This window comes from Carlito syrichta, unplaced genomic scaffold, assembly GCF_000164805.1.
Source record: "Carlito syrichta isolate Samal-C Ts95f unplaced genomic scaffold, Tarsius_syrichta-2.0.1 Scaffold126572, whole genome shotgun sequence".
NCBI classification, from domain to species: Eukaryota; Metazoa; Chordata; class Mammalia; order Primates; family Tarsiidae; genus Carlito; species Carlito syrichta.
Genome location: NW_007070668.1, coordinates 133538 through 159174, shown reverse-complemented (window position 1 = coordinate 159174; position 25637 = coordinate 133538). Strand labels below are relative to the sequence as shown.

Below are 25637 nucleotides of genomic sequence, written 5' to 3'. Positions count from 1 at the left end.
CTTTGCAAGTTCTTATAGCATGCATACTCCATTTGTACCACTTATCACCGTCAACATTCTTACATCAATTTAAGTAACCATTTGATTGTTTATCTCCCCCACTAGAAAATAAGTACCATGAATCTAGTATTCATATCTGATTTCTGGTTACCACCTTCATCCCTAGAAACCAGAACATAACAGGTGATCAGTAAATGGTGACTGAATAAACATTTGTTTTTATTATTTACACTATCATTATTGTTGTTATCACTCTGTACCACTCAGGATAAGAAAGCATGAGGAAATATAAGGAAACTATATTGTATAACAAAACATAAAAATATGGCATAAACTTTACCCAAGCAACTTCAATATTAAAATCAACGACACAATTCTAAAAATATTAAGCAGTTGCCTAAAAATAGTTGGAACTTAAATTTGGTTTATTTTTAATTCTCTTTACTTTCCTTTTTAGTGTTTGTTTTATAATGTACAATAAAAAACCACATGATTTCTAAATCAATTTGAGCCTGCATGTGCAAATATTTTACTGACGAGGACATGAGATTTTAAAAAACAGTGATCCTTGGCTTAGAGTCATAGGATATGGAAAGGGGAATAGTGAAATGTCTTGTCAGATAATTGAGGGCCTTAGCTATGAGGCTTAGGAATAGTACAGTAGTAATATCTGTTGAAAACTATATATTTAATATAAAACATCATAGTCTTAGGGTTAGTGCAAAAGTAAGAAATACATAGCTAATTTATATATATATATATTTTTCTTCCTGAAGCTCAAAGGATTGCATTGCATACTACAGAGTGTACATACTTCACCACAGTGGAGAACACTACTCTAATTAACTATTTGTTTTACGACTTAGCAGAGAACCCAGCCATACATGTACTCTTGAGCAAGGAAGAGTTCTCTTCTCTCCTGGTAAAATCATCTTTTCTGACCAAGGAAAAAGCTTGGTAAGGAACATACATGAATTAGGGAGGAGGGTGGGCATCGCTGCCTCCCTGTCACCTACACACATACCTACTTACCTACCAAGATACTTGTATCAACTACAGACTTCAAACTTGCCCCATATACTTCATACTTTCTCACCTTCATGACTTTTTTCAAATTGTTCCCCAGTCCAGAAAGCTCCTTCACTGCCACATACCCAAATCCTACACCTTTTCAAGACCAAGTTTAAATGCCACATCCATCAATTTTATAACATAATAAATCTAATTTTTCCTTTATCTATACTATCCATGGCAGTTTGTACTTGTGTATTATTTTCTATTCCATCACATTGTTATCTTATCATTCTTTTTAGGAGGTAAATCCCTAGAAAGTGAAAAATTCTACGGTCCCGAGGTTATTTATTAAAATTTTGGCTGCTCAATTGATTCAAACTGAAGATGGCATTTATAATAACATATGCCAAAATAGAAAATTTGAATTAATAAGATTTAATTTTTTTGTCTAAGTATCATTTAAAGCCAACATCTTTTATTTTTTGAGTTAGAGTCTCACTCTGTCACCCAGGCTGGAGTGCAGTGGCACACTCATGGCCACCCCAGCGTCAACCTGCTGGGCTCCAACAATCCTTCTGCCTCAGCCTTCCAAGTAGCCAGAACTACAGGTGCATGCTACCACGCCCAGCTAATTTTTGATTTATTGTAGAGAAGAGGTCTCGCCAAGGTGCCCGGGTTGGTCTCGAATCTGCAGACTCAGACAATCTACACTCCTCGGCCTCCCAAAGTGCTGGGATTACAGGCTGAGACACCGAGTCCAGCCTAAAGCCAACATCTTTATTATGAGAGTTTCAAATGAAATCGACCACTTTTCAGGAATTAATTTTTTCATGATAAATTACTATATCATATTCATGCCAAAGTAGTGACTTACTCTAAGGTACTCTTAGTGATCTACATTAAACTCACTCTTTAAAATTAAAATTACTATTCTAGTAGTATTCTGTAACAAAAGAGTCATTAAATTTGTATCATTTTTATAAAGAAGAAATATATTCCTATATTATAAAGAACATCTAGAAATAAAGCAAATATCAGAGCAACTCGTAACTAGGCACATGCCCAATTAGTTATTAACAGTCCAGTTAGTCCTTTACCTACTTTCCAGTTTTGACCAGGCCCTAATTATTTTACTTTTTGTTTCTTCCTTACCAGAAACAAAAGAGATGCTTCTTAAAGTTATAGTCTTTAGTGGGAGAGTGTTTTTATCCAAATGAGTACTTTCTAAATTTTTCAAAGAAACTTTTTCTACTCTTACAGGAATGTTGGAGGAGAACAAAATAAAATTTAAGTGAGGACACATATTCTTGGACTTTTGAGAGCCATAAGACAAAATTAATAACAATAAATAACCTTAGAAATGCACACATAGCCGGGCTCGGTGGTTCAGCCTGTAATCCCGCGTCTTTGGGAGGCTGAGGTGAGTGGATTGTCTGAGCCTGCGGGTTCGAGACCTGCCTGGGCAGCGAGACCTCATCTCTACAATAAATAAAAAAATCAGCTGGGCGTGGTAGTGCATGCCTGTAATTCCGGCTACTTGGAAGGCTGAGGCGGAAGGATCGCTGGAGCCCAGCAGGTCGAGGCTGCGGTGGCCGGGAGCGACCACTGCACTCCAGTCTGGGCGACATAGTGAGACTCCAACTCAAAAAAAGAAAGAAAGAAAAAAATACACACATGATAAAGCAACACCCACAACCCCAAAAAACACACATATGTGCCTCTCATTAATTTTAATTACCTTTTAAGCTACCTATTTTTAAGCTTTATCAACCAATACAATATAACAAAGAAGTAAATATTCTTTACTATTAATCCATTATAAATTTTAGTAATAAGACTGCTAGCCAATACATTCACATATGCATATTCTTAAGTCCCTTGAAGTATTTATATTTTACTTGTAGTATTCTCTTAAGTAACAGGTTAGGTGATGAGTCATTCTGCTGGCAGATGATCTATCTATTCCACTCAATTCAGGGTATTTCACAGTATGAAAGTGCTGTGACCTAATAAACTAGTCTAATTCCAAAGCCCATCTCCTGACAATCTAACCTAAGAGGACAGGAGAAGGGCCCCAAACAAGATGCCCTCTGCTGTTGTTTTTTTTTTTTTAAAGGTCTGCATTCTTAATGTATAACATGACTCCTCTGGCATACAAATGTAGGTGAAGACATAATTTGTAGAATAATAGGCACTAATATTACATGCTGCTTCAGTTGTCATATTTCCAATCCATCAAATTGATTAATGCTATAATAATTCTACACAAACCTATCGTTTATACACTAACGAAGTCAAACTCAGTTTATCCTTAGGCAACTAGATTCCAAAAGCTCACAGATGTCATCTCTTCAGCCTAGCAAGACTATTTAGACAGTGTTATATAAAAGGCGTAAAAAATGTGACTAGCCTGTCTCCAAATTTGGATGGCTTTCTGCCAAAGGTATAAACACAAATACTACTAACAAAATGTTCAAAGAGCATTTGGCAGCTCTTAAACATGGACAAGTTACTGCAAGAAGCACAGAGGAAAGAAGGAAATTAATTTGTTAATTTGACAAATATTATAATGATCTCAGCAAAATCAACATAAGCACTATGTTCAAAGCCTATCGAGTTTTAGGCAATTATGATATTTAAAATAGATTTTAAGATACTCAAAATATGATATGCAACTTTATCAAAACTGAAATTTTAAGGACTATGTATTCGATTCAACAGCAATTCAACCTGCAAACTATAGTACAAATCAAAGATAACATTAAATCCCAGATAATAATGATCATGCAAATGGTTAAATAGTAATGCCCCTGAGCTAGTATTTCATTGGGAATGCTTAATAATATTATACAGGATGTGTAAGCAGGAAATGACTCTTCCCATAAAGGTGCTCAAAACCATTCTCCCATTATCTCAACAGTCAGAGATCAGTGTTTATGTCAGAAAGTGCCTCATGATGGAGAATGGAGAAGTGCAGTATAATACTGTTATTTCCATAAATGCAAAAAAACAAAAAAGGGGGGGAGGCAGGCAGCATGGTGTAGCAAACTGGTATGGCTATTTGGAGAATTTACTGCAAACAAGTGTATATACAAAGATTAAAGCCTACCTTAGACTAAAAGAAGAACCCTGAAGCAAGAAGCAAACATTATAGGACAAACTAGAGAAGTATAGGGCACACATAAAAAAGGATTTCCTAACACTAGAAGATTTTTCTGCAAGAGAATTCTGGCCAGAACTATTATTTTGGCCATGAGTTATCACATGTTTTCAGGAAGAAGAAACTTGTTGACTGACATAAAAGCTCACTATATAAGAATTACTGTTTGTTGCATACAGGTTGAGCATCCCTTATCCAAAATGCTTGGGACCAGAACTGTTTCAAATATCAGATATTTTCCATATTTTGGAATATTTGCATTATATACTTACTAATTTTGCTAACTTAATCCAAAATTCAAAATGCTCCAATGAGTATTTTCTTTGAGCATCATGTTGGCACTCAAAAAGTTTTGGCTTTTGGAGCATTTTCATATTAGGCATAGTCAGCCTGTATACATATAGTATATAGTAAATTATACAAAGCTCTCATTTAACTACCATCAACAAATCAGTAAATTCAATTACCATCTGCAAATCAGTTTTATCATTCACTCAATAAATACTCAGTGTATACAATGTGCCACACACAGTTCTAAGTGCTAAAGATACAACAATAAAGAAAATCAAGTAAAACCCTTAAGGCACTTACACTTTTGAGGTACAGTATGAACTAGCTCTTCATTTGTTAACTTTGCAACATCTCAAGTTAAAAACACTAGCAAATACTGGAGTCTACCTCATTATGATAATAAATGTTACCTGATATACCTGTAACAATGTTTTAACTCTGGGCTACCTGTTACGTAAGAACTAAGAAGGAATTACATACACAACGCACAATCTCCAAAATGCCAAATGAATGCCAATTTACTTAACTATGGCAAGTAGTACAAGTAATATTCCAGAAACTACTTATCAATGTCTCCAATCACATATTCATTTGGAACAAAGTGGTAAGCAAAAGATTAAAATTACTCAAAGTGAGTCACATGAATGAATGAGTAACATTCTAGAAACAGAAGATAGAAAGCAATATAGATCAAAAATGCAGGGAATGTTGAACCAGCCCTGCATCCCAGGAATGAAGCCCACCTGGTCATAGTGGATTATATGATTCTATATCTTGAAAACCCTAGAGATTCTATCAAAAACCTCCTCACACTAATAATCGACTTTGGTAAAGTGTGTGTAAAAATTCAATGTGCAAAAGACAGTTGCATTTCTACATACTAGCAACAAGCAGGTAGAGAACCAAACAAAAAGCACAACCCCATTCACAACAGACACACACACACACACACACACACACACACACACACACACACACACAAAACACCCTGGCATCCACCTAACCAGAGAGATGAAAGATCTTTACAACAAGAACTACAAAATGCTGCTCAAAGAAATCAAGGATTACACAAACAAATGAAAAAACATTCCATGCCCATGGATTGGAAGAATCAATATTGTCAAGATGTCCATCCTACCCAAGACAATCTACAGATTCAATGCAATGCCCATCAAATCACCAACATCATTTTTCTCACATCTGGAAATGACAATACAGAAATTTGTATGAAAACAAAAAAAGAGCATGAATAGCTAAATAATCCTCAGCAATAGGAACAAAACAAGATATCACACTCCCAGACTTTAAACTTTACTACAAGGCTACAGGAACCAAAACAGCCTAGTATTGGTACAAGAATAGGCACATAGACCATTGCAAAAGGACAGAGATTCCATAAGCAAAAACTCAGTCTCTCAACCAAATCATCTCTGACAAAACCTCCAATAACAACCACAAGAAAAGGAGACCATATTTAGCAAACAGTGCTGGGAAAACTGACTGACCACACGCAGAAGAATGAAACTGGACCCCTACCAATCACCATACACAAAAATCAACTTTAAATGGATCAAAGACCTAAACATAAAACCTCAAGTTGTAAGAATCCTAGAAGAAAATGAAGGAAACACCCTTTACACATTAGTGTAGGTAATGAATTCTTGACCAAGTCTCCAAAAGTGAATGCCACAAAAACTAAGACAGACAAATGGGAATTCATCAAACTGAAAAGTTTTTGTACAGCAAAAGAAACCATCAAGAGAGTGGGGAGACAACCCACAGAATGAGAAAAAACAATTGCAAATTATGTATCTGACAAAGGCCTAACATCAAGGATCTGCAAAGAACTCAAACGAAGTGAAGGAAAAAGAAACTCATCAAAAAGTAGACAAAGGACATGAATAGACACTTTTCAAAGGAAGACATAAAGCAGCCAACAGACACACGAGAAAATGCTCAGCCTCACTAATCATCAGAGAAATACAAATAAAAACTACAATGAGATACCACCTAACTCAATAAGGATGGCCATAATAAATAAATAAATAAATAAATAAATAAATAAATAAATAAATAAATAAAATCAGATGCTTACACGAGTGCAGAGAAAAGGGAATGCTTCTACACTGTTGGTGGGAGTGCAAGACTGTTCAATCTCTATGGAAAGCAGTTGGGCGATTCCTAAAAGAACTAAAAATTGACCTTCCATATGATCCAGCAATCGCTCCCCTGGGAATATACTTGGAAGAACATACATTGTTTTATAAAAAAAGCACCTGCACATATATGCTTATTGTTGCACTATTCACAACAGCAAAAACATGGAACCAACCCTACTGCCCATCAAAAGTGAACTGGATCAAGAAAATGTGGTACGTATACCTGATGGAGTATTACGCAGCCATAAAGAAGAACCAAATCATGGATTTCACAGCAGATTGGATGTAGTTGGAAACCATCATACTTAGTGATCTATCACAGAAACAAAGAACTGAATACCGCACGTTCTCATTCACAAGTGGAACCTGAGCATGAATCGCATTAGCACAAGGGAGATATCAGCAGAAGCTGGGCACTGCTGGTATGGGGGAGTGGGAGGGCCATGTAACAACACAAAGGGTACCTGGTCCTATACCATGGGGAAGTAAGGGTCAGTTAAAGACCCAAACTTCACCTGCTTGCAGCCTCCTGTAAGTTAATCCTTACTTGTATCCCATATTTCTATAATAAAATAAAATTTATTTTAAAAACAAAGGAAAAAAAATGCAGGGAAACTAGTAGAAGCCAGAACGCCCCCCTAACAATCAAAGTTGGAGCCCAAATAAAACTAAAAAATAATGAGAATCTATCTCTTTCTGGTCAGATACTAACTAGACGTCTATTTAGGCAGAAGATTATTATGATAACAGCAATTAATATTTCCCAAGATTTTTTTTTTTTTTTTTTGAGTTGGAGTCTCACTCTGTCACTTAGACTGGAGTGCAGTGGCCGCTCCCGGTCACTGCATCCTTGACCTGCTGGGCTCCGGTGATCCTTCTGCCTCAGCCTTCCAAGAGCTGGAACTACAGGCGCACACTACCATGCCCAGTTAATTTTTGATTTATTGTAGACATGAGGTCTCACCAAGTTGCCCAGGCAGGTCTCGAACCCACGGGCTCAGGTAATCCACTCATCTCGGCCTCCCAAAGTGCTGGGATTACAGGCTGAGCCACCAGCCTTTCCCAAGATTCATAAAGCTTATATTCAGAATATATAAAGAACTCTTATAGTCCAATAATAAAAAACAATATAATTCTATTTTTTTAATTGGGCAAGGGATTGAAATAGACATTTCTCCAAAGGAGATATATGAAGAGCCAACAGGCACATGTAAGATACTTAACATCATCAGTCATTAAGGAAATGCAAATCAAAACCAGAATGAGATATCACTTCACACGCAGTAAGAAGACTACAATCAACAAGACAGACAACAACAAATGTATAGAGGATGTGGAAAATGAAAACTCTCACACATTGCTAACGGACCGTGAAAAGTTTGGCAGTTTCTCAAAATGTTAAACACAGAATTATGATATGACGTAGCAATTCCACTCCTAGGTATTCACTTAGGAGAAATGAAAACATGTATCCACACAAAGATTTAGACATAAATGTCCACAACAGCATTATTCAAAATAGTCCAAAAAGTATAATAGAAGCAACTCAAATGTTCATTAACTGGGGATTGCATAAACAAAATGTGGTAAAACCATACAATGGAATATTATTTGGCAAGAAAGAAGAACCAAGTTTTGATACATGCTACAACACAGATGCATGGATGAACTTCAAAAGCATCGTCTAACAAAAAAGTCACAGAAGAAAGCATGCTGTATGACCTCATTTATATGACAAGTCCATTCCATTTATATGACAAGTGCAGAATCTACAGAGACAGAAAGTAGATCAGCGGTTGATTCAGAATTGTGGTGGGAATAGGGAGTGATTGTAAATGAACAAGGGGTTTCTTTTGGGGAAGTGGAAACATACAATTAGACTGTGGTAACAGTCGCACAACTATGTAAATACACTAAAAAAAAATCACTGAATTGTAAGCTTTTATAAAATGAATATGAAAATTATACTTCAATTAAGCTGAGACAAATAAAAAATCTTCAAAGACTATTGCACTTATTGTACACCTAAGTGCTTGACATATATATATGTTAACTATCTCACAACAACTTTATGAGGTAGACACTATTACTATTATCCCTATTTATAACAAGAACTGAGGCACAAGCATAAGTAATTTGTCCAAAGTCAAGTGCAAGTAAGTGACAACAGCCTGGATTTGGACCCAAGTAGTCTGGCTCCAGAGTCAGTGAATACACAACTAAAATTAGCTAACTTCTTACAGAACTCACAAATAAACATTCCTTGCAATAATTATTAGAAGTAAAGCAATTATGATCATCCCACAACAGTAATTCTCAAACTTTAGTGTAAAATAATCACGTGAGGAACGTGGCAAAGTTGTGTATTTCCTAAATTCAGAGATTCTGATACTGTAGAGATGAGGACCAAGAATCTATACTTGCAACAAGCAGTCCTGGTAAATCTGATGCAGATGGTCTGTGAACACCACAACAAAAACTGTCCTAGAGATGTAGATGTCACTTGAAATAAGTTCAAGTTCATTTTATCTCTTTCATTCATTTGGTACAGAGAAAGTGGTAGTGAAGGTGTGTAGATTATTTTTATTCAAGATTTTTGACCACTTTATTCTACTTAAACATCTGTGGATATGATCTAAAGCCATGTTTTAAAACACAACCTAGTAATATTTTGCAATTTTATAATGCTCAAGATTAATAAACTTAGGCCACATTTATTTTGGAACCAAAGTCGTTACATGATAGTTTTTCCATTAGATGTAATCAATATGGAAAGTAAAAATAAGTTAGTAATTATGAGACTTGAACATGAGCCATCTAAACCTATCTATGTGAAACTAGAGATCAATTCCAGATTGTATTCAAGAATCAATTTCATACAACTGACAAACGTCTGAGGTTAACAAGGGTCAAAAAAACAAATTCACAGCACCAACAAGCCAATAACTCAGGCTAAAGTAAATGCAAGTCAACTTAAAAACCTTCCATTCTTTCTTATTAAGAACACATATGTCATTCTCAATGACTATGTTTCGAATTTGTTCCATTATAAAAATGATCAACCATAGCTGGGCATGGTGGTGTGCGTCTATAGGAAGTTGAGGCAGGCAGATCCCTTGAGCCCAGAAGTTTGAGGCCAGCCTGGGCAACACAACTTGACCCTGAAGAAAGAAAGAAAGGAAAGAAAAGGAAAAAAAAAGAAAAGGGGAGAAAGGGAGGGAAGAAAAAAAAACTTCATTTTTCATTAATTTCCTATAAAAAGCAGGCCAACTATATAGGATCACTATGAATTAATAGATTTTTTAAAACTTTGTAGTTAGGACTCACAATTAAAATTCTTTTTCAAAATGGTCATCTGAAACTCAAAAAAGAGGAGGAAGCACTGACACTATGTCTGGGTTTTTTTCAGAAACAGAAACAAATATGAGATCAACAGCAGAACTACATAAAAAACGGTTGGCTCAGTCGATAATCTCAGCACTTTGGGAGACTGAGACAAGTGGACTGCCTGAGCCCACGGGTTCGAGACCAGCCCAGGCAACTTGGCAAGACCTAGTTTCTACAATAAATCAAAAATTAACCAGATGTAGTCGTGCGCACCTGTAGTTCTAACTACTTGGAAGGTTGAGGCAGAAGGATCACCGGAGCCCAGCAGGTCAACACTGAGGTGGCCGTGAGTGTGCCACTGCACTCCAGTCTGAGCAACAGAGTGAGACTCCAACTCAAAAAAAAAAGAAAAACAGATTAAAAGGGCAATATCTAGTCAAAAAACAGACACAAAAAAGCCCCACACAACTAACAGACCTCAACAATGTTAACCTTCAGGGAGCAATAGTTTAATGGTTCTCTAAATCTAATTCTGCAGATGGAAAACAGATAGACCTAAAACTAAGGAGCAGTTCTCCCCTCTACACTAAACTAAATATAATTGCAATAATAGCCCCTATTTTTAAAAGTATCTACTTATGTGACTATTGTTCTGCATACTACATATATACTTGCTATCTCACATCAAGCTAACGAACCAAAAAACTCTATTCCTCTTCCTTCACTCCTCCCAGCTAGCTATGAACAAATGATCCCCTACAGAAGATCTGGTTTGTTACTACATGTCCTGAAATCTGGGCAAAATAAATAAATAAAAAGACAAGGTTAAATATAAAATGGTCATTGCTCTCTGGGATCTAATTTTGTTGAGTGGGTGAAGAGCAAGGAAGAGGTGGGGAGTGACATAAACATTTACAATACTTTAAGCAAATACAGGTAATGTAGGGAAAAAACAGAAGTTTCCAATTCTACAACATATTGTCTGACTGATCTTGCCCAAGTTGTTTAACATCTTCTTGTCTCAATTACCTCACTGTAAAAGAGCAAAATAGTAACTATCTTTGGTTGTTGGAAGAATTAGATAGACTATGTAAGTACCCTATGAAGCCCCAAACACACAGAATGTTTTCAATCAATAATTATTAATATACACATTAGGCCAAAATGTCTATAAAGATCTATGGGAATACTGTTGAAATAACTAAACCTGACCAAGGAAAACAGGAAAGAATTCAACAAGAGATGAAATCTGAATTAGGTCCAAAAAATCATTAGAAGCATACCATATAGAAGGTGAGCAGCAGCAGGTAGAAGAGTTTAGATGTGTACCAAAAACCTAACACCCCTAATTCAGTGTAAGGAAAGGGAGGGAAAATGTTCAGTAAAGGCTTCCTGAACTAGATACCTCTATGCAGATTTCTATTATATGATATAGCACTTCATATTAAAATTATCCATTTCAATGGATGTGTCCTGCACAAGAATTAAGTTTATCAAAGGCAAGAATTATGCTACTCATTTTTGTACCACCAGCACCTGGCAGAACACCTAGTACAAATCAGATACTCAATAAATATATTCTGTAGAAAATACAAGCAGATCTTTTACTATCTAAAGTCTGAAAGATATCTGACTGCAAAAAATTGCTGTAACCCTGAAAATATAATCATTGTACCAAATTAAGAAAATAATAACATCTTAACAAAGTGTACTCAAAACAATAGTGTGAACTCAAGAAGTGACTTCCTCTCCAAATTGTTCAACAGTTCCTAATCAGAAGTACAAATCCAAATCATCTATAAAGTATTGAGGGTGCCTTATTTCCACCCTCAATCTTTCCATATAATAGGCTTTTGGAGAGAGAGAAAAAAAATATATGTGTGTATATATATATGCACGCATGTTGGGGGAGCAATGCAAGGAAGGCATTACTAGTTTTTAGAGAGCTCTGCAGATGACAGTAATGTCCAATAATACCCTTCCACACTATTCTACCCACCTGATCTCCCATCCACCTTCACCCTGTTTTAGAACCTCTATACAGTCATGAGTGGGTCTGTCCAGTGCAGTGGCTCACGCTTGTGATGCCAACACTTTGGGAAGTCAAGGCAGGAGGGCAGCTGGAGCCCAGGAGATCAAGACCAGCTGATGAGGCAACAGAGTAAGACCGTGTCTCCACCAAAAAAAAAAAAAAAAACAAGTTAGCTAAGCCCTCCTCACCAGTAATATTACCGCCTTGCTTATATTTCTCTTTTTTTTTTTTTTTAAAGTCAGAGTCTCATTCCATCACCCAGGCTGGAGTGCAGTGGCACGCTCACAGCCATCCCAGCGTCTACCTGCTGTGTTTCGGCAATCCTTCCACCTCATCTTTCCAAGTAGTCGGAACTACAGGTGTGCGCTACTATGCCTGGTTAATTTTTGATTTTTATTGTAGAGATAAGGTCTCACCAAGTTGCCTAGGCTGGTTTCAAACCCACGGGCTCAGACAATCCACTCTCCTCGGTTTCCCAAGGGATTACAGGTTGAGCCACCAAGCCTGATCAGATTGTATTTCTTAAAGCTGGCTACAATATCTCCCTACAGGGTCTTCTAGAACCTTACCACTTCCTCATCAAGAGGTGAAGTCTGATTCCTCTTCCCTTGAATCTGGACAGGCTTGTAACTCTGTTGTGACCAACAGAATATGGTGGAAGTGATGCAGTGTGACTATCAAGTACACACATCATAAGAAATGAGGCAGTCTCTACCTTGTTAGCTTGGACATTTGCCTTTGATAAACTGAGTCACCATATAAAAAGTCTGACTACCTTCAGGCCACCAGGCTAAGTAAACAACTTCTTACATGGAGAAACTACATGCAAGCATTCCAGAAGACAACCCCAGCTGAGGTCCTAGCCAGAATTAACTGTCAGATATGTAAGTGAAGACACTTCCAGATGTTTCCAGCCTTCAACCACTGGGTCACTCTCAGCCTGAGTCTTTTCAGCTCAGGACCCAGACATCGTGAATGACAGACAAACCTTCTCTCCTGTGCTGTATAAAACACTCTTGACGTAAGTAACTTCATCTTAGAAAAAGCTTCCAACTTACATTTCAAAAGACATTATGCCTACAGGGACTAGTTGTTCACTTAATCAACAGAGACTATACCCAACCAGATAAGAACATAACCAGACACACTCCTTACTATCAGTCCTCACCAGAGGACTCCAGGGACACAAAAACAGCAGGAATTCACCACCTCGAGATGGCCACCTTAACAGACACTGTCTGATTGTCACTAAGGATCAGCACCCAGCATCTGCTGCCGAAGGCTCTGCCCAAATCAAGGACCCTTCTTAATAGGACACTGAAGACTGCTGGGATCAGCTCCAAACACTTTCCATGTCCACATCGCTCTCCTTGGACTGGTTCTTTAGACCCTTTTCCTATCTTCTTTCTATTGATGCTATATGTTACTTTGTTTAATGTGAAAATGTTAATGTATCACATTTATATATTGATTAAGTATACTAATATGTATGGTTTGCAACACTGACTGACTTACGAATTGGCCTGAGCCTGTGTACCATGACTCAGGCTACCAAGTAAGAGAGTAGTACTAAGGAGAATTGCCTTCCTGGGAATTCCATGTGGCTCGTGGCTTTTATGATCAAATAAGCATCTATGAAAGTCAGACTTCATAGAAAAACACAAATGTTCATGAACCTAGTTGTGTCTGACTTTGTGCCAGTTACAACATGTGCCCTGACTGAATATCTGACCCATAGGACCTATAAACATAAGAAAATGACTATTTTACACCCCTAACTTTGGAGCAGCTTGTTACACTGCAACAGTAACTTAACAGTTAAGAGTTTTGATAGTTACTATTAGTCACACATTTATCATTCAAGATAGAATTAAATGTTGATTCATCTGAAGCCTAAGAATTCCCTCAGTTCATCTAAATCAGTTACAAAAGTGACTCCTGGCTATATTATGTTTATAAGTACTCATCAGACATAGATTTTAACATTTCCACTTTCCCCCTAGTAGTTTCATTTGCCATACCTCATCTTGAAACTTTACCTTCCTGAAATCTCACTCTGACCATATCATCATGACTCCTTGACCTCTAGTCCCCAGAATTTGGTACCGAGTGACCATAATGGCTTACAACCATCATTAAAAACTGATCTGAATGGCAGTTGCTAACATTATTTGGAGACCGAGAAAGAAAAGAGAATCCAAGAGAAAAATGACAAAATGACTTTAGCCAAAGTTAAATCTTACTATATAAATGACCAACAAAACAATTTACCGATGTTACAAAAATAATCTAAGATTGTAAATAATGAAAACATTTTTCATATTTGCCCTTAATCTGCACTCCACGGTTTCTCAAACATTATCCTCCTTTCTAAATATTTATTTTAATATTGAAATTATTTTACATTCTCCAGTCACCAAATGCTAGTATAAGAAAAATCAATACAAATACATGGTAAGGAGAAATCTGGAGAAAATATATCAAGAATAATTAACAGTCTCAATTGAAGAACAAATATCAATTACCATTTAAGTAGTTAGCATTATGTAGCTAGTTCTCATTCACTGGCCAAATTAGAATCTTAAATTGAACGGTAATAGCAAAATAACAATGATAACAATGTCTAATGAAAAAATATGAAGAAACTTTTTATTATTTCTTATTGGCATGCAAACTTGTTTGAATTTATAAAATGAGAAAGCTAGAAACAGTACTTATAATTCATGATGCCAAAACACTGCACTATAACATAAAGGATAATAAAACAAAAGGAGGTCAACAAAAGGCTAGCTCACTGAAGTCATTTGCCAATATTACTTTACAGACATAAACACTGGAATAATGATGGCCTTCTCATGTTAAACAAGTGATACAATTCATTTATGTAAAGTGCTACTTAGTGCTCTAAGCTCACTAGATTTTTAAATATGATATGTGAAGGGAAATTCCATCACAATATCCAAAGATACTATATCCACTTGGATAAATACACATACCAAAGGTCTTTTTTTTTTAATCTAAAGACAAGTTATGAAAAAATTACTTGTATAAGAACTTATACAAGTTCTTAGAAACAAAAAAAATATAGTCAGCACAAAAACATAGCTAAGTGTATAAGTACAATGAAATGCATTTTATGGTTTCTATTTTGCTAACACAGTTACAGTTAATGGGAATTGTCATGACAAAATGATTGTTTTTATGAAAAGAATCTTCTTTATTACTAACCAATTAAATTTCATTTTTATTACTGATGTAAAAAAGTTCAAAACCATGATTCATTTATACAGCGTACAAAAATAAGAAAAGTGTTCAAGAATAGAAGAGAAGATCATTTACAAAGCAATAAAAAATTAAAGTATGCATTTCTCTTACTGGCAAGGCAAATACTTCTACATCTAAATGTCTATAGTTGAATTTTCTGAAATTATGGTTTCTGTCTTGGAACAAAAAAAAATGAGAAGGCTGAATTTTCAATATCTCATCTCTATTTGATTTCTTCAGTCCATCTGATAACCAACTGCTTATCAAGAAATTTCAAAATGTTTGAAAAATGTTAAGAAGTTTGATGATGTTTTCTTTTAATTTTCACTAAAATATGGAAGGCTTGAGCTAACATTAATAACTCAAAAGTCTTCACAGAAATACTAATGACAAATTTTATGGGACGCCCATCACCAAAATCTTTTAAGTTAAAAACTAAAAATCATGTAATTTCAGAGTATGAAATGTTAATAAAGCATACAGGAAAATTAAAACTCGCATTACTAGACTCTGGTGTGGCCATGCGCTCTTTGAGCTATGGCTGTCACCAGGCTTCCTAGCTTTGGCTCCCTCCCCTACCTTGGGGAGGTGAATTTCTTTCTTTCTAATTTGTCGCCATTGCTTCCTAGCTTTGGCCCCCTCCCCTACCTTGGGGAGGTGAAACTCCTCTTTCTCTCTCTAATTTACCTTCTAAATAAACTATATTTTCTAATCTAAAAAAAAAACCTCACATTACAACTTAACTATACACTATTTCATGGTCAGAAAACAAGCCTTTCAAGGGACCTTAACATCACATCAAAGGTTTTAAAGTGAACATAACACTACCCCTAAGAATGTAGTTTTCAACCTATTTATGAATACAGTATAATAAAATAACAGGACACACTGCTGTCAATAAACTATACTTTGCCTCTAATCTGATTTCTACTTTGTCTGTATTTTACTTCACCACATACCCCTTCAATATGAACTTCACATCACCAAGGTGATAAGCACCACTGGATAAGATATTCATGTGACTAATATGAATGAAAAAAATTGAAATGTGATGGTCAGTTTAATAAATTTTCAACAATTCCTCAGTGAGTTCTTCAATACTGGAAAATCTTCAAAATATTGAGTAAAAATAACTAACAAAATGTCTTTATTTTCAAAAGCAAAAGAGTTTAACACATTGCATTTCTTCAATTATCAGTTGCAATTATCACCATTAAATATTCTGACATGCAGATGTAAGAGTCTTTACTATCATTTTCTTCACTGTCAGCAACAGCATCACTTCCCTTTTACAAAAGCCTTTTAGCCTGTATTTTCCACTTTTTTCAGCCTCTCGAAGCCTTCTGAATGCTTTTGAAGTCTAGATTCCAAGTACTCATGTGAGGAGATGGGAAATGGAAATCACTTTGTTACCAATATAGTAACATGCCTGTTTTGATCACACTTACTTTCAAGACACTTACATATGGGTCTCTTGTAACCCTGCAAAACTACTTTCCTAGCTCATACTACAAATTAATGCTACTGTTGAAGTTATTAATAAACTTAAATAATTAAGCACTCAAATGCCCAGTAAAATAAATGGACTAAGCCAACTATTCTTTATCTTTTATATAGTTTACTAAGTATCTAAATAAAGAACAGACATTGTACTTATTTCAAAAGATTAATAAATTATAGTATAAAATTAACTGATGTCCTTAAAATGAGGCAAAGCACTGGTAAAGTAATAATTCATAAAAGATGGCACAGGGGAAAAAAAGAAAAGAAAAGAACACTTTGGGCCTTTACTGCAGTCCAAAATGATAATGGGACACCAGAAGTGGAAAGCTAACATCCTCAAAAGACCCCTTACTATAAGGTGAAAGACTCTGAGGCAGTAAAATTATAACAAAGTACCATGTATCAAGCATTTATTATGTACCATCTTATACTAAGTGTTTAATATACATTGTAAAATACATTATCCCATGTCTTTTGCAACAACTTGGATAGAATTGGAAACCATCATCCCTAGTGAAGTAGCACAGCATCAGAAAACCCAACACCCGCATGTTCTCACTTATAAGTGGGAGCTAAACTAAGGATCTGCAAAGGCATATAGGATGGTATCATGGACACTGGTATCATGGACACTGGAGACTCAGAAGGGAGAGGGTTGGGGGAGGAGGGATGAAAAAAATAACCTATCGGGTACAGTGTGCAGTGAGTGGAGGGTACACTTAAAATCCAGACTTCTTTATCACTATACAATGCATCCATGTAACCAAAAATAATTTGTCCCCCCTAAAGCTATTGAAATTTATAAAAAGGAGGAAGAAAGAATGATGCTGGTTCTGTCTCTTGGTTACATGAGTATTTGTTTTGTAATAATTCACAGAACTTTACAGAAATACTTTGTATATGTATTCCTGTATGCAAGTCGTACATCAAAAAAATGTAATTACTACATATTTTTGCATAAATCCTAATCCTAGTATACAAAAAATACATTATCCTCCTTTTACAAATGAAGAAACCGTGGATTAGAAAGGTTTGCCCAAGATCATAGAACAACTACTACCTAGCTGAGTTTCTATTTTCTTATCTACAAAATGAGAATAACACCTGTATAACAAGATCCAATTGTTATGAAAGTTTATTCTCATGATCAGAAACCAGCTATGGCAATGTCAAATTAACAGGGCTCCACTATAACCTATATCAAGATTCAATTCTATAACGAAAATAAAACATGAAGCATATCAACTATATAATCTTGAAATAAATATCTTAAAATAATTTGTTATTCTTGGATAAATTACTAAGAATAATTTTAATAATTATACTACTTGCAGATGTTTCATATTATTGAATTAAACTGTATTCTAATTATAAATAATTTTTAAAAGCTTAACAAAAATTGCATCTGTACACAAGAAGTAGGAGGCAAAATCTAGAAGAGAATAACTGATAGGTAAGCAGCTAAAAATATTTGTGAGTATTTAAAGTGTTTACTACATGTCAGACACAATGCCAAGCATCTTATATATTTTCTCATCCAATCTTTAAAGTAAAATATATTATTATTTTCATCATTTTATAAATGAGAATCCTGAGTCTTAAAAAGACAAGTATGTGCCAGTAATCTCAGTACTTTAGGAGGTAGAAGTAGGAAGATCACTTGAGGCCAAGAGTTCAAGACCAGCCTGGGCAACACAGCAAGATTCTATCTCTACAAAAAATAAAAAAAACCAGTCGGGTGTGGTGGCACATGCCTGCAGTCCTAGCTACTCTGGAGGCTGAGGAGGGAGGATCATTTGAGCCCAGGAGTTCAAGATTAGTGAACTAAAATAGCACTACTGCATTTGTTCTAGCCTAGGTGACAGAGTGAGACCCTGTTTCTACAAAAAAAAAAAAAAAAAAAATCAAAAAACTAACTGAGCCTGATGGTGCACATCTGTAGTTCTGCTACTCAGGAGGCTCAGGTGAGAGGATTGTCCAAGTCCAGGAGGTTGAGGCTGTGGTAAGCCGTGATCATGCCACCGCACTCCAGCCTATGCAACAGAGTGAGAACAACTCAAAAAAAAAAAAAGGATTAAGAACTAAGCAAACTTGATAGAGAAGACATTGGTAATAAATGGAAAGAAGTAGTTCCCTAAACTGGTGAGTTCAGAGAAGCCTCTTCCAAAAAATGTCCTTATGAATAAGACTCTCAAAGAAGGCACTTCAAGAATACCACACATCTTTAAATGTTTCCAAAAGAAATATTAGTGTTAGCTCATGTCCACAAGAAGAAAGGACAACGAGCAAAGTGTTAGATACACTAAAAATCAGAGCTCTCAATTACAAAAACAGATTCACAATTATTTATTAAGTTATAACAGGACTATGTAGATATATATCTCTAACCTCTAGAGGTTGACTTCTTCCACAAAAACCATGTTACCAACAGAAATAGCATATTCTGAGTAGTCGTTAGATTTGAGTTACGCGTACAAGTCTCTTACAAGTCAGAGTTTCAGATAAATTATTATTGTAGCCCCTACTATAGTTTGAATGCCCCCTCCAAAGCACACATTGAAATATAATAGCCGTTGTGACAGTATTAAGAGGTGGGACTGTTGAAAGGTAATTAGACCATGAGGTTTCCATCCTCACGAATGGAGTACTGTCCTTACCCCAAGATTGGCTGTTATAAATTGAGTTCAGCTCTGTCTCTAGCTCTTGCCCTCCCTGGTCTTTCCACCTTCTGCCATAGAATAATGCAGCACAAACGTCCCCACCAGATGACAGCACCTTGAAATTGGATTTCCCTGCCTCCAGAACTGTGAGAAATGAATTTCTTTTCTTTTTATAAATTACCCAGTCTGTGGTATTCTGTTATAGCACAAAAAAAGAGATTAAGATAGTCTCCTTTTTTCATATCTTAAAAAAAAAAGAATATTTATTTTTTTAATTGCTACCATTTAAATTACAAAAATAAAATATGCTCACTATAATTAAAACAATTCAGAAATATAGTTGCTCAACCATACACCAACACTCTATCTTTATTACCCTGAAATCACTTGTTAAAATCAGTTGAATATTCTATGTTTTTCTTAGCATATATAAACATATACATGTTTACATAGGACTTAATGAATTCATACAAGATATATATTTTTCTATAATGTCTTTTACTTAATATAATCATAGTTTTCAAGCCAATATATTTAACAGGTATGCTTCTTCATTCTTAGTATCTGTAAAAATGTAAGCATATCATTTTTAGTGTTTTTCTTTGACAAATAATAATTGTGTATGTTTATGAGATACAATATGTTTTAATGTCACTGTGGAAAGAGAAAATCAAGCTAATTAACATATGCATCACCTCACCAACTTATCATTTTTTTGTGGTAAGAATGTTAAAAATCTATTCCTTTAGCAATTTTGAATTATACATAATTATTAACTGTGGTCACCATGCAGTACAATTGATCACTAAAACTTTTTTCTTCCAGTCTAACTGAAACTTGGTTTGCTTTGATCGATACCTCTCCTTTCCTCATTCCTCATTCCTCTTCCTTCTTCCTCCTCCCTCTCAGCTCCACCTTCCCACCCCCCTCATACTCTAGTAACCACCTTTCTGCTCTGTTTTTATGAGATTAACTTATTTAGATTCCACATGTAAGTGAGATCACACAGTACTTGTCTTTCTGTGTCTAGCTTATTTCACTTAACATAATGTGCTCCAAGTCCATCCAAGTCATCATAAATAACAGATTTCCTCCTTTTCAAAGGTTGTATAGTATTCCATTGTACATATATTCCCTATTTTCTTTATCCATTCATCCACTGATAGACACTTAGGTGCTTCTATAGCTTGGCTATTGTGAATAGTGATGCAATGAACATAGGAGTGCAGATCTCTCTTAAACATACCAATTTCAATTCCTTTTGATATATACCCAGAAGTGGAATTGCTGGAGCGGTATACCATAATGTGACAGATAATTACAACAGTTCTAGTTTTTGCTATTACAAATAATGCTGCAATTAATGTCACTTATGTATCTTTTTTTAAGTACTGGTCCTTACATTTCTATCACATAAATCCCCTTAAGTATTAATAAAATGTCCAGGTCAAAGGATGACATTTTAATAAATATTGCTATATTAAGTTTCCAAAATGTAGTAACTTACAGACCACCAACAGTTTGAGGGTAACTTTTTCCCCATTCCCTATTATTACTAGAAATCATCATACCCATTTTTTGCCCATCTGACTAGGTGGAAAAAGTGCTGAACACCAGCAGTCCCAAACTTTTTTATCATCAGGGCCCTGTTTCATGGAAGACATTTTTTCCATGAACCAGGGGTAAGGGGATAGATCATCAGGCATTAGATTCTCATAAAGAGAGCATAACCTAGATCCCTTGCATACGTGGTTATAGGGTCCATGCTCTTATGAAAATCTAATGCCACCACTGAGTTGACAGCAGTCAGAGCTCTGCTTGCCCACCATTCACCTCCTGCTGTGCAGCCCAGTTCCTATCAAGTCACAGACCAGTACTGGTCCACGGTTAAGGGTTGGGGACCCCTGCTATACACTACTAGTGATGGAGAGTATCTTTTCATTATCCTTTTGCATGTACCCTTTTGTAAGTTGCCTGTCTGTTCAGATCCTTTATCCTTGATTCTGTTGGATTGTCTTTTTCTTACTAATTTGAAAGAACTTATTTATTATGTCTTTTAACATACAAAGCTTTTAAATGTTTTCCACAATGAAATCTGCCAGTGTTTTCTTCTGTATTATAATTCTGTCTTGCTTAGGCCTCTTCTGCGATCCAAGATTATTAAAATAATGTCCTATATTTCCTCCTCATTAGTTTTTTATAATTAGGTTTTTGTTATTTTACATTTAGATCTTTACTCCACCTGGAATTTATTCACACAGTGTTATTACTCAGAAGTTGGGTATATATCCAAAGGAATACCATTCATTGAACTATCCATCTTTACATGCTTCCTCCTAGAGTAACAGGTCAGTACAAATAGCTAAGACGACAGATAAAATGCCTAGAAATTCTGAAACTTCACTAATTGAGGCAGCATTTCAATCTTATCAAATCAATCTTATTAAAAGACATTCATCTCCCAGCATTTTGGGAGGCTGAGGCACGAGGATTGCCTGAGCCCGTGGGCTGGATACCAGCCTAGGCAACACGGTGAGACCACATCTCTACAATAAATCAAAAAATTAGCCGGGCACGGGCATAGTAGCACCGCCTGTATTTCCAGCTACTTGGAAGGCTGAGCAGAAGGATCACCTGAGCCCAGCAGGTCAAGGCTGCGGTGACTGTGAGCATGCCACTACACTCCAGCCTGGGCGACAGAGTGAGACTCCAACTCACAAAAAAAAAAAAGACATTCATCATTTTCTCTTTAAAAGAAATCACACATTAGTACACATGCATACAGTAGACCAACATCAGCATACAATGTGAAAGTATTTAGAAGTAAATTTAAGTAGATCTTATCATATAAGCCTAATTTTGTTTTCAACAAAAATGGTAAAAAGAAAAATTATCACTGCTTGAAACTTCAAGAGTATTCATTGATTTGGGTTACAACTATTTATTGAGCACCAACTCACAGATGCTTAAGATACAATGGGAAACAAAACAAGTTTGATTCCTGCTTTCACAAAGCTCAAAATTTACTAGGAGCTTCTCTCTCTCCTAGAAAAAAAATGTTATTTAAGTGTAAACAGAAAAAATTAATGTATGTTCACACAAATGCATTGCAGTGAAAAACATGTTGGCAAATTTTATGACACATTCTATACTTCCTATTTCCAAAATATTACCTTATTTCAAATTTATCCTGATGACTGTCTCACTACTGTAATCATGTTGAAAACACTGCTAGGGAGTTATGATTAATTCAATTATCTACACCTAGAAATAGCTATGCTTACAATCTCAACAATATTTACTTTCTTTCATTACAGTAAACAAGAACCTCAATAAGAGAATCAAAGGTATTTCTTTTTTTTTTTTTTTTTGCGTTGGAATCTCATTCTGTCGTCCAGACTAGAGGTGCAGTGGCACACTCCAACCACCGCAGCCTCGAACTGCTGGGCTCCAGCGATCCTTCTGCTTCAGCCTTCCAAGTAGCCGGAACTACAGGTGCGTGCTACCACGCCCAGCTAATTTATTTATTGTAGAGATGAGGTCTCACCAAGTTGCCCGGGTGGGTCTTGAACCCGCGGGCTCAGGCAATCCACTTGCCTCAGCCTCCCAAAGTGCTGGGATTACAGGCTGAGCCACCGAGCCCGGCCCAAAGGTATTTCTTTAAAGTACATGTAGATTTTCAAATATTTCAACCAATCCTATAGAGACTCAGCAAATGGCAATACTGTGTCGCTTGGAGAGAAAGCAAGAACTCTAGCAGCCCTTCAATGGCAATAGGTAACAATTCATTAGTAACAATCACCTTAAACATGAGGTACCACAACCCAGAGACTGTCCCCACTCTTAGACCTAAGCCTTAGGATGTTTGGCCCTCTGGCCACGCCCCCCACCTCAATCCCAACCCACGGCCTCCTCCACACACCCCAGCCCCTCCCAACCGAATGGAGAGCGGGACAAAGCACCGCCCAGGGAAATGAGCCATGACTCCAGCTCCCGCGGGGTGACCTTGCCCAAGCGTCCCCTTCTCAATTTTCCCACCTGTGAGTTGAGGATGGTACTCGGTGCCCGCGTGCACCCTCCGACCTGGGTTTGGCACCTACCGCCGCAAGGCTGGAGAAAAGCCCCAGCCCTATACCCCGCGCCGCCCCCGTCGCCGTCCGCGGCCACGCGCGCTACCTGCGATCTGGGAGACGAAGGCTTCCGCCACTAGAGACATGTCGGTGGGGAGGCCCTGTGCCCGGATGCCTGCCCGCTACCGGCCTCCACGTCCTCCTCCGCAACCCCGGCGGCTCCCGGCAGCTCACAAGCCTAGCCCTACTGAAGTTCAGACTCGCAAAGTCCACCCCGGCAGCGGCGGCGGCACTGAAGTCCCCAAGGTTACCGCCAGGCCCAGCCAGGAACTTCCGGCGCCGTCGACTACGGCGCTTCCGCCGGCCCCGCCCCCGCCCCCGCCCCCAGCCAACCCCAACGACTTCCCAGGCGGGAGCCGAGCGTTGCCGGCGCCCAGCTCCACGCCGGGGCCGGCAGGGAGAAGGGCGGGGCATGCCCTGTACGCTACTCGTCTCCAAGCTACCGAACCGGCAGGGAAGCCCTGGAGATTTTGAGTGTCCTTTCTGCAAGCCAGAATTGTGTGAGCAAGTAACATGATTAAGCTCTCACTGGGTACCAGAAGGTTTTTAAAATATTGACGGTGTTCTCTTTTTATTTTGTCCTCAACAACTCAGTAGGACGACAGTGTTTTATGTTTTTGCCATTTTACAAGTAAGAATACAACCTCAGAGTGTGTGAACTGCTTGCCTAGGCACTCCGCGGAGGCCTAGATCCAAAGCCACATGAATTCCCTCTCTTCCACTATCCTGCTGGGTTGATTAGTCCATGGGCAGACGTTAGTGTTTAAGTGTTTCTTTAATCAAATCTGCTTGCCAGAAAGGAGGGTTGAGCAGCGCCTAAGCCAGCCGAAAGGTAGCTTGTCCTCCGACCCCAAATACCCAAAATGAAGTTCAGCTTGGTGAATAAGACACATTAGTTTCACACACTTCTCACCTTGGGGAGGAGGGATTGTTGAAGGGGGCGGGAAGAGGAGGAGACACTAAATTTCTTGATTCCGTGGTGACTTTCTCCCCCCTTAACCTCAAAGCTTCCTAAAGTTTACATTTTTAAGTATATGCAATTAAAAATAATAGGCTGGGCTCAGTGGCTCAGCCTGTAATCCCAGCACTTTGGGAGTCCGAGGCGAGTGGATTGCCTGAGCCCGTGGGTTCGAAACCAGCCCGGGCAACTTGGCGAGACCTCGTCTCTACAATAAAAAAAAAAAAATGAGCCGGGCGTGGTAGCGCGCGCCTGTAGTTCCGGCTACTTGGAAGGCTGAGGCGGAAGGATCGCCGGAGCCCAGCAGGTCGACGTTGGGGTGGCCGTGAGTGCTTTCCAACCTGGGCTACAGAATGAGACTCCAACTCAAAGTAATAATAATAATAATATACATTATAGATTTAGAGGTATAAAATATTACAAATGGAACAGGCTTCAGAGATTATCTGGTGAGCCAAATCCCCCTTTCACTGATGGAAACAGTATCAGAGAGGTGAGGTGACTATTTAAAATCACACAGGAAATCAAAAAGATAGCTTACTAAGTTTTTGCAAAAGAAACCTGGTGGTTTTTTTTTTTTTAAAGCAAGGGTGTATTAAGAAGACAGAAAAACCTCCACAGTGGAAGGGAATCCTAAGGAGGGTTGCCCTAAACCTGGTGTTCTTAGAATTACTGTCCACGACAATTAAAAAGCCATGTTTCCATTATTTGTTCTCTATAATAGAGATCTCTGAAACTGTTTTACATTCTATTGTGCATAATTCTGCCTCCTTAACTAGCGTATTAGTTTCCTAGGGCTGCCATACAGCCCTATTCAAACTGAGTGATTTAAAACAACAGAAATTGGCAGGGCCGGTGGCTCAAGCTTGTAATCCCAGCACTTTGAGAGGCCAAGGTGAGAAGATTGTCTGAGTCCGGGGGTTTGTAACCAGCCTGGGCCACATGGTGAGACCTTATCTCTACAGTAAATCAAAAAATTATCCAGGTGTGGTAGCGCATACCTGTAGCTCTGGCTACTTGGAAGGTTGAGATGGAAGGATCTAGCAGGTCAAGGCTGCAGTGGCCGTGAGTCTGCCACTGCACTCCAACCTCGGCAACAGAGTGGAACTCCAACTCAAAAACAAAACAAAAAATTTATT

The 25637-nt window shown here is 37.4% G+C and overlaps 1 protein-coding gene across 6 annotated transcripts in view; it reads right to left on the bottom strand.

Annotated features, from left to right (window-relative positions):
* MTX2 (metaxin 2) overlaps window positions 1-23850 on the bottom strand; it is a 62840-nt gene extending 38990 nt beyond the window's left edge. For 3 of the 6 annotated variants that reach the window (XM_021707880.1, XM_021707879.1, XM_008048741.2), the window contains exon 1: window positions 23587-23850. In XM_021707880.1, coding sequence (XP_021563555.1) covers window positions 23587-23626 — 40 coding nt within the window. In that variant the 5' untranslated portion in view covers window positions 23627-23850. The remainder of the gene's footprint in view (window positions 1-23586) is intronic. The other 3 variants (XM_008048743.1, XM_008048742.2, XM_008048744.2) reach the window with 3 other exon arrangements.
* Between the last annotated feature and the right edge of the window lie 1787 nt (window positions 23851-25637).